Raw genomic sequence first — 17,491 nt, 5'->3', positions numbered from 1 at the left:
GGGACGTTGGATTGGGGAAAGGCGACTCAAAATATGGGAGATATTAAACTCGGAAAGCCCTCTAAGTTTGATTTCCCATGAACAAGACAACACTATCTAATGAATAGCAGTTCAATAGGAAAAATTGTTTTATTTGACGTTGAGACACGCACAAAAAACTTCTGGATATTTCCGTCACATACGCAATGACCGTCTTCAGTAGTTCCAGATTATCTGTTGAGACAGCCACTGTGTATATGACCGAAATAAACAGAGAATGTTTTATGTGTTTCTCTGTCAAATAATAGGATTTCTCCTATAGAACTGTTATTTATGCGTCATGGAAAGGCAGTGTGCTCTTCGAAAATACCTATGAAAATATCGAGCCTGTCACACGAAGAAAAGAAGAATATAGGCCGGCTAGAATGCCATGATTTGCTGTCTAGAAAAAAAAATATATGGAGGGGAGTCAGAGGGACGACACCCCTGTTATAAAATACGTGCCAAAACAGGTAAAAATAGTCTGCAAGGGAAAGAGGAGAATAGGTTTTTCTTGTCTCGTTCTATTTAACTTCTTTCCCCTCCCCTCTCGAAGGAAAATTGGAACATATTTCAAATATTAGACATAAATTTATGATTCTCAGAAAGCTAAGCATGTTTTTACCTTCTTTTTTCTAAGAGGTTTTGTTTAAGCTAATTATTTGGTGAGGCTAATTATTACTAATCGTTACTATAAAGGTAGTTATTAGTTGTTTTTTTTTGTATTGTTATTATATAGTATTAGTATTATTTATTGAGGCTAATTGTTGCTATAAAGATAATTATTACTATTTTATGGACGGGAAATGTCTGATAATTTGGAAATGTCAAAATGTCCAATTGGAAAAGACTAGGCAACATAAAATCTATCAATAAAAGTCAAAATTTGTCTGTTGTAAGAAGTAAATGAGGGCCTAATTTTTATGACTTTTTATATTGATGCTAAAGGGGGCTTTAATTGTAAAAAGCAGATAATATAATGACTCAGTTAATAATAATAATTATTAACTGAGGACTCAGTTATGATGAGGACCTGGCCGATATGTGTTTTGGTTGTGTGAAAACAACTTATGTTATTCTCTTTTCTTCATTGTACATACTATTTACAAGCCAAATTTACAAATCCAAAGCAAAGAAAATTACTTTTTCTTTGCTCTTTACCTTATAATATTACTTCATTTATAATTGTTTGTTTGCAAATATGAATGTGTGCTAATATTTCATATATGATAGAAAAACGAAACTCGAGACAATATCTAAAAAAAGTCAAGTTTAAATTTTTTATTAAATCTATTGTCCTTGAACAAAACAAACTGAAAAGTATAAGTAAACGAAAAATTTCCATTATTTGATAAACGAAAAACTATATAAAGGATTAATTAAACCACTCAGACATGAAAACAAAAAAAAATAGGATATGAAAATTTACAAGGTCAATCCAGTGGTGAAAAAAGACCTGATCTAATGATATATTACATGTAAACATGTTTAGGTGATATTTTTTGTATAATTTTTGTTGTTGTTTTGATGAATTTTCTCCCTCCTTCGCCTCCCCTTCCCCAAATGAACGCTCAATGACTTGTCTTGACAAACCTGACTTCTATTTTTATTATTGGTAGCTATATATTAGGCTACTGCAAAAAAATAAAGTAAAATCACAAAAATTCAAAAGGAAGATAAAAGTAGAAAAGAAAAGAAGCACATACTTGGCACGGCTAGACCTACTATAGTGTCCAAATTTGTTTTTCAGAAAAAAAAAAAAAAAAAATATTTTTGAAAATTAACCCCGCAATTAGAATTTATTCTCATTTTTATTCCATTTTTTCAGTTTTTGACCAGCTTCGAAAGTGGAACCCATGTGGACGTACCTTGCTGTGAGATGATACCAGTCAAAGCCTTTCGTTTAGAGCCACAAACTAGTGAAGGCAACCTTACAATTGACGGTGAAAAAGTCCCCACTGCCCCAGTTCAAGTTGAGATTCTGCCTTCATTTTATAGAGTGTTTATGCGATAATGTTTTTCGGCCCCTTTGCTCTTGAATTCCAGCTTCGATTAATTCTTGCCTATTCTTTTTTGTAAAGGAAACCCATTCTAGTGCAGCAACTGAACTTTTCACAAACGAACCATATCAAGTCTAGGTTTTATGATTTTTAACATTGTATCACTAATGTTTATTCGGGAGAAAATTTGATTCATAAATCGCACCTGCGTGTAAAAAAAAGCCATAATTTATGATTTTTATTAACGCTTTCCTAGGTTGAATGTCTTTATTTGAAACTTCTTGTAGTAAAATTTCAGCTACTCAAGAGTTATCATAAAGCTTTAAGTGCATTCTTAAGATACATTTTGCTCTCATTAGTAATTTACTAACTTAATATTCTGGAATAGAACTTTCTTTTGTTATATTTTCTTGTTTGGGACTACTTAAAGTCAGCTCTATAGCAAGTCTGAGTTGTTTGTAATAGTTTTAAAGGTTTGAGATTTTGTATACGTCTAGAGTGAATTTTTTTCCACTTTAGCCATTTGTTTTTTAACAAAAAAATAAGAATTCTTGCTTCAAGTAATGACTGAATCGTACCGTGGTTATACCTGTCGATGAAAAAGCAAAAATTTATGAATGATTTCAATTCTCTCTGAATTTTAACATCAGGCTTGAGCAAAACCGTATCCATGGGGTTAGGGCCTTTGAACCCTCCCCCTCCATCCTCCCAAAATGTTTGCCTGACTCATAAAAGCGTAACAAAAATAAATCTAAATAAATTTTTTGTGCGCTCTTTAAATTTTTCTGTCCCCCCCCCCAAAAAAAAAAAAGAATATGGGATGCGACCCTAGGCCTGAGCATCAGAAGCAGAATATTGATATGGGAAGAAATTGGTTTTAGAAGATTATATCAACAATAATTTGTTCAAAAGTACCAAGTATTAATACCATGCAATCTTTGTTATATTCGTCCTATAAATGAAAAGCTAAGGTTTTTTCAAATTATTTCCAATGTCCTGAAAGCGTATCTTAAATCTTTGCTTTGGTTGGCCGATCACGGAAATCCCGCAGGGAAAGTGAACATAGCTCAGCTCACATGATAATGTACTAGAAACATAATTCGCGTTGAAGTTCACGTCCTACTAGTGTTTGTAGAAGTTTTAAAGTTAGAAGATTTTTTATACGTCATGCTAGAGTGAAATTTTTTTCCACTTTAGCCATTTTTTTTTTTTTTTTTTTTTTTTTTCCACTAACCCAGTCAGCAACAAAAATATGAATTCTTGCTCTAAGTAATGCCTGAATCGTACTGTGGTGATACCTATTGATGAAAAAGTAAAAATTTGTGAATAATCAGTTCTTTCTGAATTTTAGCCATGGTTTGAACCCTTCCCTCCATCCTCCTGAAATTTTTGTCTGACTCATAAAAGCGTAATAAAACTAAATATTAATAAATTTTTTGTGCGTTCTCTAAATTCTTTTGAAGGAAGGAAGTCTTTTGAAGCCGACCCAACTAATTTAAAATTCTATTTTTGCAACAACAAAAAAATAATTCTGTCATCAATTTTTCACTCTAATTTTTTTCTTTCGTTTTCATCAAATTATCCATAATTTTTCCACCAGATAGTTGGCTTAGAAATATCAGAACTTGCTGTAAGTTTTTGTTTGAATTATGTCCATTCTTTTTTTTAATTGACATGGTCTGTTTGAATGGACATGAAATTTGACCAAAGAATAAATGACCAAATTAATGATTTGGTCATTGAATGGACATGGTCAAATTGTGGACAACTACAGTCCAATTCCGAAGGCTTTGAGTTGTAAGCCACTAAATTTTACAGTTCTTACTAAGACTTACTAATTTTACAGTTCTTGCTTGATTACAGTTCTTAATTACAGTTCTTACAACCTTACTAATTCTACAGTTCTTACTTCTTACAGTTCACTACTAAGAGCGACTACTGTACAAAAACGCTCTCACCGCTTCCAATAACTCTCAACTGATATAACTCTCAATCTGTTTAAAATGCTGAGCCAATGTTTAATATGCTCAAGCTTACTTGTGGTAGAAATGTAATTTGTGACCAAGGAATCTTCAGTCTTGTATAGAAGATGGAATTGATGAAAAAAATTTTGTCTGGATTTCGTCTTTTCTGATGCCAAAGGATTTTAGTAATCGATACTAATTTTGTTTTAGTAGTATTGTTTGACTGCTCCCTGAAGATCCTTTGGTTTTGTAAAAGACAAAATCGATTCCCAAAGTCCGCTAGGGAAAAAAGCTGCCCTCTATCAAGCATATACCCAGGGGATGATTGACTTCCATACAATTGCCCCTTCTCAAATCTGACCATTGAGGTTGACCATTCTTCATATTTGTTTCTAATAATAACGTGGTTTTGACGTTTTCAATTTAACCCCTCCCCACAATCCCCTCTGTATGGTTTTTATCCTCTCTGTCTGCCCTGTAGATGCTGTATATTTTAATTTATAGATGTCTGATACTCCCAAGAAAGTGAGGAAGATTAATTCGGGAGTTAATCAAAGTTGAAATAGGATTTCAGCATAAAACGTGTGTTATTAATACCAGCAGGTTTTTCGTCAAGAGTTTTTTTTTTTTTTTTAGATTTGTGCCACCTAACGTTCGCGTGTGTAATCGAGAATTTTGAATCATTCTTAAGGAAAACTCAAGAAATTGTCTAGTAATTAGATTTTTGTCAGGTAGTTTTGCAAATATTCTCTTTGTGCTTAGAATGAAAGGCCTTATATGAAATTTTTCATAGTTTTTTAGAAGCGTAAAATCAAAACTTGTAGGCGATGTGGTACCATAAAGGATCACCCTATCTCGTCCATTATAAAAAAAGAAAGATTTAGTTTGTGTGGCAAAACTGTCTAGAGTTGATTGGGCGGTCTTGCCATAACTTGTAGAGCTGGGATAGGAGATCTGAATAAATGACAAAAAACTAGAAGTAGACACCTAATTTCTCGAAAATCTTAGAAAAACCATTCAACTTTTCTGGTTTTGTATCGGAGAGAAAGATATTCAGTTTTAATAAAACTTGTATCATCAGAAATCATCAATTTTGTTTTTAGGATTAAACAGAGCAGAATTTTCTTTTTAAAGTTCAGGAAAGGACAGTGAGCTCAGAAATCAGCTCAAAGTATATGTTATGTGAGCAGTTTGTTAGCTTGAAAAGTTCCCTGTGGTTCTACCTTCTTTGATTGACAAGTTCGCTGACAAAAGGGATGTAAAATTTCATTGTCTTTTCGATCATGTTTCGTAGTCAAGCTAAATATTCTCAATAGCTCTTGATGATGGCTAGTCTCCTGACTTGACTTGATTTACTGACAAAACTAAAAACAATACATACACTTATTATCGTACGTGCCAGAGGATAGAAACGGCCAATAGGGGATTTGAGAAATCGATCATTTGATAAAAATGTCACACACAAAAATCCTAAATGGATAATTCCCTAATGGGCCGGTCTTTGTGACGTTCTGTCAGCGCTGAGGCTTGCAAAAGGATTTTAAGGTACCACAGAGTCTTAAGCTTTTCGTAGGCCCAAGTTTTAGTCCAAGGATCCTCACGGGACAAATATAAAATTGCAATTCGTAGTTATGTGATGTGGCATCATTTCAGTATGACGACTCGTTACAACATCAATCCCCCCAATACCAACAGAGGTGCATACACTACTCCTCTAACACAATCTGTTCAGAGCTTTATCCTTTCATTGCTTTCTTTATTTTAAATTCTGCTATATTAAGATTACCTAAAATTTCGTATCGAATTTTTTTTTGATTGGTAAAAACGTGACAAGAATACATATAAACAAGTTTTTGTTGCGTTTTTTTTCAGTTTTTAAGGTATTTTCTGCGAGAGGGCGTCAAAATGCGAAAGAACATTTTTTACATTTTCCCATAAATTTTCTTGTTTCTCATTGCCTCTTTCCACCTTCTTCGATGGCATTCTGCTTTTTAATTGGCCCCAGAAGGATTTTTGTTCTTCCAATGTCCAGCCTCTTCTATATTTTTTGAAGTAGATACAGGAAAAGGGGGATCTATTATAGGAATTATTTTGATTTCCACCTCATTTTTAGAAAAATATCAAATATACGAAATTGAAAGTGTTGCTTAAACTTAGCACAGGACTCGCTTATATTAAAGTAAAAAGTAAATTAAAACATGGAAGCTTATTAATTTTTTATAAAAAGGCCTAACATATTCTTAGGCTGTTCGTCCTCAAATCTTGTCTCAGTACCCCTCTCCGTCTTAGTATAGTATCTCAATGGAAACGTTACTAATGGGCATAAAATTCAGTAAATTTGTATAAATCCTTTCAAAACATCACTACCAGATATTCTGTACGAAATATATCCCAGATAGATGAAATGACATAAAGTTGCTTACATTTTGTACATGACTTGCTGGTATTACAGTCAAAACAGGAATTAAAATATGGTATCTTATTAATTTAAATTAATAACTAATTTATTTTCAGACTCCCGCCGCTCTAGAATGGGCAACAGGATTTCTCTGGAAATGGTACATAAAATAAGTATCGTATTCGGTACATTTTTATAAATCCTTTGTAAACAGCACTGCCTGAAATCCTGTATCCCTCCCCCCGCCCCCCCTCACACACATATTCTTTATCGGTCCCCAGCTGGGAGCTTTTGGTTTAAATGATTGGTAGTTATCTAAGTGCTGTCAATACTTATTCTGTATAATTATTAATGATAATATGTTACCATGTTTTTATGTAGTGAAGCTAGGGTACTTGTTAATTATACGGAACCCACCCAAGAAGTGAAGTTAGTTTAATCCTAATGAAATATACAAAATATGAGGAAAATATAATACTTTAGAAAAAAAAAGTATTGGAACTGTGCCAAAAAATTATGGAAAGCAGGAAGCACAGAAAGCATTTTATATAATTTACCTAACTTAACTTTCAACCACCTCTATATATGTTAAATATTTAATTAAAATATACCTACATCGTAGTTTTTCTCACTCAAAATAAGCAAATCATAATCGACTACAGAGGCAAACCGGTTTTTGTCAGGTCTTACAGAGCGAAATTCTTGGATGTGTTCCTTATAATTAACAAGTAACGAAGCTAGTTATGTTTGACGGTTTCGGGTTTTTGTACTTTTTCTACATTATTATTATTATAAATTTATTTATTTTAATTATTTCTATAATAATAGAAAATTATGTCCTTACTCGGATAGTGTCTTTATTGTTGATTATTTTACTCGGTGATTGATAAGAAGGTATCATTAGCTTTGTTTTGTCGTTGTTTTAAATTATCATAACATCCAGGGGCTGGGGTATTTTTTGTATATTTTTATACTTTGCTTAAACAAAGTTGCTAATTTTGGAGAATAGGAAAGAGAAAATATGGACATGTCTAATTCATTGACTTGCAACTGTTTTTGGTGTATCATCGTCATCCTTGAGCTTTCTAATTTTCAAAATTAGCGAAATTTGGGTTTGATAAGTTGTTGAGATTCTATTTGGCCACCAGATTACACGTCACCCGATAGAATTCTTTTTATTTGTGAACGAATATAGCTCACAAAGAGCTTTTCTTCTTACACTATAATTATCGCCTCTCCATATTACAACTTCTAAAGTGAGTAATAATACTTTTTGAAATTCCTCGAATTTGGAATGTAATAGTCAGTCTTAAAGGTATTTGGATCAATTTATTTTTTGCAATAAAAAAAATAGCAATCTCCACTTTGGTGTGCCTGTTGGTTTTCTGGGGAAGTAAAAAATATTTTATTTGTCGTTTGTTTTTACATCTGTTTTGTTTAGGTTCTTTGTTGTAATTGTGATTTTTGATAGAATATAATAAATGGTTAATTTAAAGGTAGTGTAGCTGGATTCAACTTTTTTTTTCTTTTTTTAGCAATGCCTTTATATATATATATATATATATATATATATATATATATATATATATATATATATATATATATATATATATATTATATATATTCAGAAATCTTTTGATTTTACTTTCTAAGCCCTCCTAAGCATAAATTGAAGATAAGGTATAAAGGTTAAAATTATATATATATATCTTTCTATATTTATACCTTATATATATATATATATATATATATATATATATATATATATATATATATATATACATATATATATCTAATTTTATCCTCTTCTCGTTAAGTTTTTGGTAAATCTCTTGCAAAGAAGTAATTTTTTGGCTTATTCTAAGAATTTTAGGAAAAAAAACAAATTTTGGTTTCCTTACCTAGAAAAGAACAATGTCATCTTGTTTATGAGCTGGGCCGAAAACCGCTCACACGAGTTCAGTTTAGTTACATTATAGAGCAGGGAAACACAAATTTCAGGCTGTGAGTTGAATGTCCACTCTTAGGGAACGTTGCTTGGTCCATCATATGTTAAAAGCTCTTTTCGAGAAAAATGTTTGAACCTTGCTAGGATTCTTGCTAGGATATAGATGTTATTTGTTATAGGATTCGTTATAGATTGTAACTCGCTATAGTATCCGTTATAGAGTCGAATTTCTTTTCTTCTATAATTTAAATCAATCAATCGATCAACCAGTTTATTAATATTAAAAGAAAAACATTACAAAAGTAAACCGGTTACTAGGCCCAAGAAGCTTTGCTTGTAATGGACCACAGAGAACAAGAATAAAACACTTTTATAAAATATATACAAAAAAAACACTGGAACAAGACAAGGACATTTAACAGATAGAAGATTTAGAAGGAGATTTAACATATAGCTGAAAATGACTTTAAAAGAAGAGAAGTGACATACAAATTGGGATAGAATTAAAAAGAGAGACAAAAATTATTGGACTGGAAAGACCCGACGAAATAATGCCCTTGCAGAAAGAAAGAGGGACATCCGAAGGGATGGAGTTCCATAATAGAATTGATTGATATACAGGAGACCTCAGAGCTGCTGTAGAAGATCGTTTTGGTAAAATAAATCGTCGAGAAGAATTATGTAAAGAAGAAAAGTACCTACCTGAGCCTGTCCGTGAGAAAAATTACTGCAGGGTCGGTGGGAGAGTACCTAGAAACGCAGAATGCGCTAAATAAAGAGTACTTTTACCTATAATATGATTCACCGGAGCTATTACAGTATCATTATAAAGATCAGAGGAAGGGTAAAGTCGAGGGAGAAGAAAAGTAGCCTTCACTGCCCTATTTTGGGCTCTTTGAAGTGAGCAGAGAAGATATATATATATATTCTTTGAATAAATAAATACATTTAAGGTAGGGACATTATATGCATTTAAGGCATACATTTTGGCATGTTGTGAGTTGAATGTCCGCTCTTAGTAACCTTTTCTTGGTCCTTCATATGTTAATTTATCCTTCGTTAGTATTTGGTCATTCATCCTCTGAGAAATTTTTTCGTGTTTCACAGATTTCAATTGTTATCAATGAGCGAAATTACAAAATTTTTTTCATGCGGCAAAATTGACATAAAGCTTAAAAGAAAGAAGATAGAATTTTATCTAGAGTGCTATGGGAAAGGACTTACAGGCTTTTTATTCAAGACTATGTAGCCCTCTTGCTTTTCCCCCGCCATAAAGTGGATTGGTGATCTTTGATAGCTTACTGTAGGTCTTATTTCTTTTGGTAGCTCGATCGATTCAAGGAACTGAACAATCTTAGTGTATATTTCGGGTTCAATACTTTTTGTGACGGTGGGTCAAAAAGGCTTTAAACTAAAGCTTGAAAATTACAATTATAATTTTTTGAAGGTTGAAATTATTATAAATCATAACTTTGATAAGTGGTTTTCAAAAGTAGCTGGTGTTGTCCAACAGCCTGTTAAGGTTAAAAATGTGGGAACATTTAGTGTGCCGAAAAAACCTTGGGTTACGAAAAGTGTATTATTATCTTTGGATAAGAGAAACAATATGTTTTCAGGTTTTATTTTGAAAAAGGTGTAACTGAAGAAGAATATAAGCATTATAATAATCTGCGAAATAGTTTATTCTATTTTTTTTTTAATCAAATACCGAAAATACGTTGAGAACAGAGCTCAGATATCTTTTTTGAGGAAAATTTGAAACAAACCAGGTAAATATAAGACGGAGTAGTTTGAGTAAGTGGAATTCAGTTTCACTAATGCTTTACAGTAATATTCACTCCTGTTAGCAACGATTTTTGAGTACTCAATCTGAAGCTCAAACTTAGCGCTGAAAAATGTATGCGAACGAAAACGACCGGAAAATCGAGATTCTAGACTCAACAATATAGAAGCAATTTGGGAATTAAATGATGATCTAGAAGAAGCATTTACATTAAGAGTGACACTCACACTTAACTCACACTTATCAACGTTCAGAGAAAGTCCAATAATGTAAAAATAAGAGGCAACAAAATTAACAGAATCAGAGAGTCCCTTCCGTGTATGGCTAATTAAAAGAATGTCATCCGCGTAATCTAGCTATGAGACGTATTTTTCTCCGCATTACATAGGATCTGCTAATTGTTGCCGAAATAAAGAATCAAAAATTAAGACTGAGAATGGAGTTTTATAAGGCCAGCAAAAATACTCTAAGAATATTTTGTGAGGACAGTTGCTTTCTTTTTTGAGCGCTAAAAAAAGAAAGTTTCAAAGACATATATTTACATTTTCTGAACTAAAATACTAACGAAACAGATTGACAACTCTGAAAAACTAATAAGGGTTAAAAGAACTAACTTCGTTTGAAAGAATCTTCTGCTTTTCATTAACTTGCCCAATATTGAACGAACGTATTGTTTTGTTAGATGTGGATATTGGTAAGTGGTACGCTTTTTCTTTTTGCTTTCCGCATTGTTTGTTCTGCCTTTTTGTTTTTATCTGGCTTGTTTCGGTCAAATTTTCGCTAAGAAAATGTGAACGTGTTTCTTTGAAACTTTCTTTTATAGCACCGAAGATGGGAAGCGATTGTTCGCCGAAAATATTCTTCCTGTTTCGTCTAGATTTGAGTTTTGAGTTTCGTCTAGAATTGAGTTTTGAATTTCGTCTAGAATTGAGTTTTGAGTTTCGTCTAGTGTTGAGTTTTTAAAAACCCATTCTTGATCATCGTTTCTTTTCTTTCCTTTTTTTAGTTTATATTATTCGTTTTGGCAGGCCAACATGGTTTACAAAAGTATCTTTTACAGCATGTGAATGGAATATGATTTTCTAGTGCCCAGCAGGCTGAGGAGAAAAAGAATGTAAAAAAAAGATGCTGCACATGCAGAATATCATGGTTACCGCCACTTTTCTTAATTTTCAAACCAATATAATTTCCTTGTTGTTCAACCCAAGAGACTTTATCGATCCTTTATGTAATTAAATAAAAAAAACTAGTTTTTTTTAACTGAAAGTAAGGAGCGACATTAAAACTTAAAACAAAGAGAAATTACTCCGTGTATGAAAGGGGCTGTTCCCTCCTCAACGCCCCGCTCTTTACGCTAAAGTTTGACTCTTTCTCTCAAATCTTCTTTATAAAACAGTAAATAACTTTAGCGTAAAGAGTCGAGTTCTGAGGAGGGAACAGACCCTTTCATACACGGAGTATTTTCTCTTCATTTTAAGTTTTAATGTTGCTCCTTACTTAATTAATCTCCTTATTTAATTTCTGAACGTTTTTGAATTATGCAAGTTTGATTTTGGCTCTCCGCACATCAATTACTAAAATTAAATTTGCATATTAATTCTTATTTTGGCTAAATGGCTTTCTCTTAGTTTTGGTCAGACGATTTTGAGAAATAAGGGGTGGTTAGGGAGGCCTAGTTGCCCTCCAACTTTTCGGTTACTTAAAAAGGCAACTAGAACTTTTAATTTTTAACGAACGTTTTTATTAGTAGAAAATATACGTAACTTAAGAATTAAATTACGTATCAAACTTCAATATTCATATATTTTTTTTATGTATGTGAGGGGGTTTGTCCCCTCGTTAATACCTGGCTCTCTACTTTAAAGCTTAAGTTTTGTCCTAATTCTTTAATAATGACCCCCGAATCAGAAACGCCATAGAATAAATAGTTGAAATTACTAAAAATACTTTAGCATAAAGAACGAGGTATTGGGGAGGAGATGAAACCCTCGTATGCGTAATAATCTAGGTTGGTTTTAAGTTTTAATACTACTCCTTACTTTCAATTGAAAAAACATTCATATTTATTTTTTCATTGTTCTTTTTATAGTGAAGCTAGAAAATCCTGCGACCTTTTCATTGAATTTCTCTTCCCCTATGACATATTCCACCAAGAAAAGATCCTCCCAATAACCATTACTGTATGTAAGCACTAGTCAAAGCTTGTAACTCGCCGCCCCTCCCCCGGGGACTGTGGGGGAATAAGTCATCCGCAAAGTCATAGTTGTTATGATTTTGACTATGCTGAACAAAATGGCTATCAGTTCACTTTGGGAAAAAATGAGCGTGGGAGGGGGCCTAGGTGCCCTCCAAATTTTTGGTCACTTAAAAAGGGTACTAGAACTTTTCATTTCCGTTAGAATGAGGCCTCTTGTGACATTCTAGGACCCCTTGGTCGATACGATGGCCTAGGGAAACAAACAAATAATCACGCACCCGTGATCTGTCTTCTGGCAAAAATACAAAATTCCACATTTTTGCATACAGGTTCTCTGATACGCTGAATGCGATGGTGTGATTTTCGTTAAGATTCCATGACTTTAAGGGGGCGTTTCCCCTTTTTTTCCAAAATAAGGCAAATTGTCTAAGGCTCGTAACTTTTGATTACAAAGACTAAATTTGATGAAACTTGCATATTTAAAATCAGCATGAAAATCTGATTCTTTTGATGTATCTTTTAGTATCAAAATTGAAGTCACTATTGGTATCAAAATTCCAGTTTTTAGTGTTTTGTTTACTATTGAGCCGGGTCGCTCCTTACTACCACGAACTGTTTGATTTTTGTTAAAACCCCTAAATGAATTACTGCATTTTACATACCTATATCTACATGATGTTTATGATGTTAAAAATAACACTTGCTACTACATTGTTAAAAAAGGGCAGTTTTTTGTAAAAAAAAAATTGATTCTTATAATTATGAATTGGTTATATTATATTCGTGTCGAAAGATAAGCCTGTACAAATATTGCATTCAGTTATTACGTCATATATTCATATATGTCTTATATTACGTCATATATTCTCGGTAATGGTAAGGATTCAGCATCAACTGAACAGTTAGTCATAGGTAAAAGAACTGTCAGTGGGAGGCAAGAAGTTAGTGAAGAGTTTTGAAAGTTTTTTACCAAAATAGGATCGCAAAGAAACCAAGAGGCAAAAGATCAAAGCGGACAGCTAGATACTGAGGAGTTTGACGATGACCACGGTCTTCATCACTCATTTCACTTTACTGAACGTACTATGGATGACATTACCCAGGCAGTGAAATCGATCAAATCTAACACAGCAGGTGCTGATGGCCTAAACATTAAAGCAGGTGTGAAGTGAAGTGAAGCTATGCCTATAAATTTTGGGTGTTCCCCAAAGATCAGTCCTTGGTCGGTTACTCTTCTTGGTATATGTGGATACCAATCGATTTTGTCTAAATGATTCAGTTTTAACCTCTTTTGCCGATTATATAGCTATCATAGTGTTTGCCCGGACTTCAAAAGAGGTTTTGCAAAATGCGAACCACGTTCTTAGTCGGCTTCATGTTTTTAATCTAAGCTTCCTTGCAGTAAATCCAAGAAAACGAATTTTATGTAGAAGCCTAGTAGAACTGATGTACCTGAACTTCTTGAAAATATAAGTTATAATGGTTTAAGCATAACACAGGTGTTTTTTTTGTAAATATCTCGGATTTTATATTGATTGTAATTTGTCTTGGAAGAAGCATGGTGAAATAGTGTCGGCAAAAGCAGCTATAAGATTGGGAGTGATAAGGAGGCTGAAAAAAGTGTTCCCTGTAGCAGTTGTCAAACTATTATACAGTGCTATTGTGCACCCTTACATCACGTACGGTTGCTCTGTTAGGGCAAGTAATTTCGTGACGAATTACAAAAAAATAATACAAAACAAAGCTATTTCATTACCAGCTAGCGATTACTGTTTTTCAAAGTGTAAATAAGGTAAGCCCTGAGTACTTTTATGATTTATTTTAAAACTATCTCGTTTTATCACTCATATTTTACCCGGAATTCAGAGGATTTGACTCACAAGAATGGGTGATAACCTAGTGCGGAATGCAGTGCTGAATTATATTTCAAGAGCTATGATAGCAGGTGTAAAAACAAATGTTTTTACTAGGCGAGGACTCGAGTTTTTCAGCCGTGAAGCGATTTTAGAAGCAAAAGAGATTATCTATCGCAAGTCGGAATTAGGGGAACGTGTAATAAAACACGTAAAGGACGAGGATAACTTTATGGACATTGCGAAGACGTTCGCTCGCTGTGTCAAAGAAAAGAGACAGCTTCCTGAGTTCGTTATCTTTGAGCCCCAAGAAGTTCCGGCCTGCAATGAAGAGATCGCTGCTTGTGTAGTGTCCACTGTCAACGAGATGAATCGCAAGTTCAATGGCCTTCTTGATCGTTTGTAACCAAAATCATTGCTGTGGCCTGAAGGCAACCCTGTTGCTGCTCAAGCTAATGAGTCTACTCCTTCTCCTTTGTCTTACTCAGTGGTCTTGAAAAAGCCTCCTCCTACCGTTGCTACCGCAGAAGAAAGGAAAAACTTCCTGTCGAATATTTGTGGTGATGCTTTGAATGATGACGATTTTGAACTCCGCCGAGGGAAGTACGAATGGCGCCTCGTAACTAAGAACAAATCTAAAGCAGCAGTACTAGCAACATCTGTTAATAAAAAATCGCCTCAAACACTGGCAAGCGTTAAAACTCCCACTTTCATCGGTATAATCAAGTTTGTCCCAGCTCATATTAATGGTGACGCGCTTAAGAGTATTATACCGAATTGTGAAAAAGCTGATCAGTGTGGCAAAACCAGATCCTTCAAATTATATTTCTCATCCCGCCAGTATCTGAACCACGCCATAAAAAACCCTCCTAAAATTGACTTGGAGCGGTACCCCATCGAGGAATTTATCTTTCTCCCAAAGCGCTGTTTTAACTGCCAGAATTTTGGTCATATTTCTGCTAATTGCTCTAGCCAGCAAATTTGCTCTCGATGCGGAGAAGGAGGTCATGGCTCTAGCCCCGACCAGCTCTGTTAAAACCCTATAGCATGCGCCCTCTGCAAATCAAAACGCCACACTTGCCATTCCTTCAAGTGCCCCACAATAATAAAAATCGTCAGTGAGCTGAAGCGGCCCAATGTCTAATAGCCCAGCCTGCGTCAAAATTACGTCATGGAACATGAACGGAGGAGTCCCCAACAAACTCACCATAATTCAAAAGTATTCTGCAGACTGTGACATTATGTTTATACAAGAACATATGCTCTCTCCTCTCAATATTTCTCTCCTAAAGTTCTCGCACGAACTTACTTTTTACTTCGAGCCGGCAAAAATTCGGTCTTTCGGACGTCCCTCCGGTGGCTTGGCAATTATTTGCCACCCGTATATTGAAAGTAGGGTGTTATTTACGCATGATCACTTCTTGGCTATATCTTCCGGCAGAATCGCATTCTTCAACGTATATCTTCCTACAAACTACCATGATGACAAATCGGAGCGAAAGTTTATGAACGCAGTTCACGAACTAGCGAAGTGCCTGAAGTCTGTGACCCAGAGAGATTTGCATTGTGTAGTCATGGGGGACTTCAACTGCAACCTTCTTGACATCACGTGTGCCCGTAGTCAGCTTCTAAATGGCATCTTTGACGACAAACTTATCATCCTCCCAAAAGACAGTGATTACTCCTTCCTTCATAATTCAGGGTCCGTTTCAAACATTGACCATACGGCTTGCTCTAAGAATATTAACGGAAGTGTAACTGTTCTAAAAGACGCTGTCTTCGCTGATCACTTACCCCTACTAGCATCTCTAAGCATAAAACCAGCTCTGGGTCAACCCAAGAACGACAAGTGGAAAGTAGTAAGTGAATGGGATAAAATTAATGCTACTTTATATCATCAGGTGCTGAACTCACTTCTTGTAAAGATACGAATCCCCTTCCATTTACTCCAAGTGAATTTGAATTTTGATCCCGCAGATGCAAGAGTACTCATCAATATATTTTGTGCCAAGATTACTCACTCGCTTCTCGTAGCTGAAAAAAAAGCAGTTCCTACCAGAAAGGTTAAAATGAAAACAGAAATTCACAAATTCTCGCAAAATCCGGCCCTAGTTAAGTGTTGCAACGATGCTAAGTTTTGGTTTAGAATCTGGCAAGATTGTGATAGGCCCAAATCTGATCCTGTTAACTCTATCCGCTTATGGACTAAACGAAAATTTGACAAGCAACTGAAAGCTCATCGTACCAAATTAAAAGAAGAGTACTCCTCCAGAATCGTAAGTGACCCAAAACTAATCTGGAAAGCCCGGTTGAGCGAACCGGTCGCCGGAAAACCCCATGATTCGATTAGCAAAAAAGATTGGGAATCATATTTTTCCAACGAATTCAGTGCCCCCGACCCAAATACGTCTAATCCCTTCATAAACCGGCTAGAATCGGTATTATCCAGCCAGTGTGTCCCTGATTTTGTCGTTACTTACGGAAGCGTACATGAAGCTATTTTAAAGCTGAAGAAGAAACATTCCCGAGGTGTAGACTAACTATGCGCGCTAAATCTGCTACACGGTACTACTATGCTTATTGAATATCTGACGATGCTATTCCAGATTATTTTCACCACTGGTATAGTGCCTGACTCTTTTTGTGTCGGTTTGCTCTCGCCCATCCTTCAAAAAGGGAAACCAACAGACCAATGCTCTTCGTACAGGCCAATCACTGTTGCTCCAGTGCTCTGTAAAGTTCTAGAGATCTTAGTATCAAAAGAAATTCAATATTCGTGCCGATTGCCTGACCACCAGTTCGGTTTCCGACCGGGTCTGGGTTGTGAGCAGATTCTCACGAATCCGGTGATCCTATAGTGATTGGTGCTTTTGATGTGAGTAGAGCGTTTGATTCGTCGATTCACGCTCAGGCCCTTTTAGCCGCTTACCAGCAAGATGTAAACCTCCGTGTCACTAGCGTACTGTACGATATGTATTGCCGTTTACAAGCGCGTATAAAAATAGGTAACCACATCACATCAGTGGCTGTTCCAGTAAAGAAAGGTGTCCGCCAGGGTTCATTATTATCCCCAAGTTTGTACAATAACAGTGTTTTAAATGCCCAGGCATGTGTAAATGTTTCATGTATCTCCAAGAATATAAATGTGTCGCTACTTACATACGCGGACGATCTATTAAATCTAAGTCGGTCTATTAGGGGTCTGCAATCGCATTTCTCGATCCTGCGTGATGAATACCAAAAAATCGGCCTGGCCTTCAATACTTCTAAATCTGCAGTTCTTTTTTTCAACGATAGTCCTTCTCAGCCTGAACACCTCCTACTGGGTAG

General features: G+C 34.8%; 1 protein-coding gene across 1 annotated transcript in view; it reads left to right on the top strand.

Moving 5' to 3' along the window:
- The window catches only part of LOC136026555 (sphingosine kinase 2-like), a gene marked incomplete in the record, with an annotated part of 44,277 nt that extends 36,402 nt beyond the window's left edge, over window positions 1-7,875 (top strand). Inside the window, 1 exon segment of the mRNA XM_065703240.1 lies at window positions 1,847-7,875. Within this exon segment, the coding sequence (XP_065559312.1) occupies window positions 1,847-2,032 (186 nt within the window).
- Window positions 7,876-17,491: the final 9,616 nt, after the last annotated feature.

Source organism: Artemia franciscana, chromosome 4 (genome assembly GCF_032884065.1).
Source record: "Artemia franciscana chromosome 4, ASM3288406v1, whole genome shotgun sequence".
NCBI lineage: Eukaryota > Metazoa > Arthropoda > Branchiopoda > Anostraca > Artemiidae > Artemia > Artemia franciscana.
Note: the sequence above shows the minus strand (reverse complement) of the source record. Positions and strands in the feature narration are given on the sequence as shown.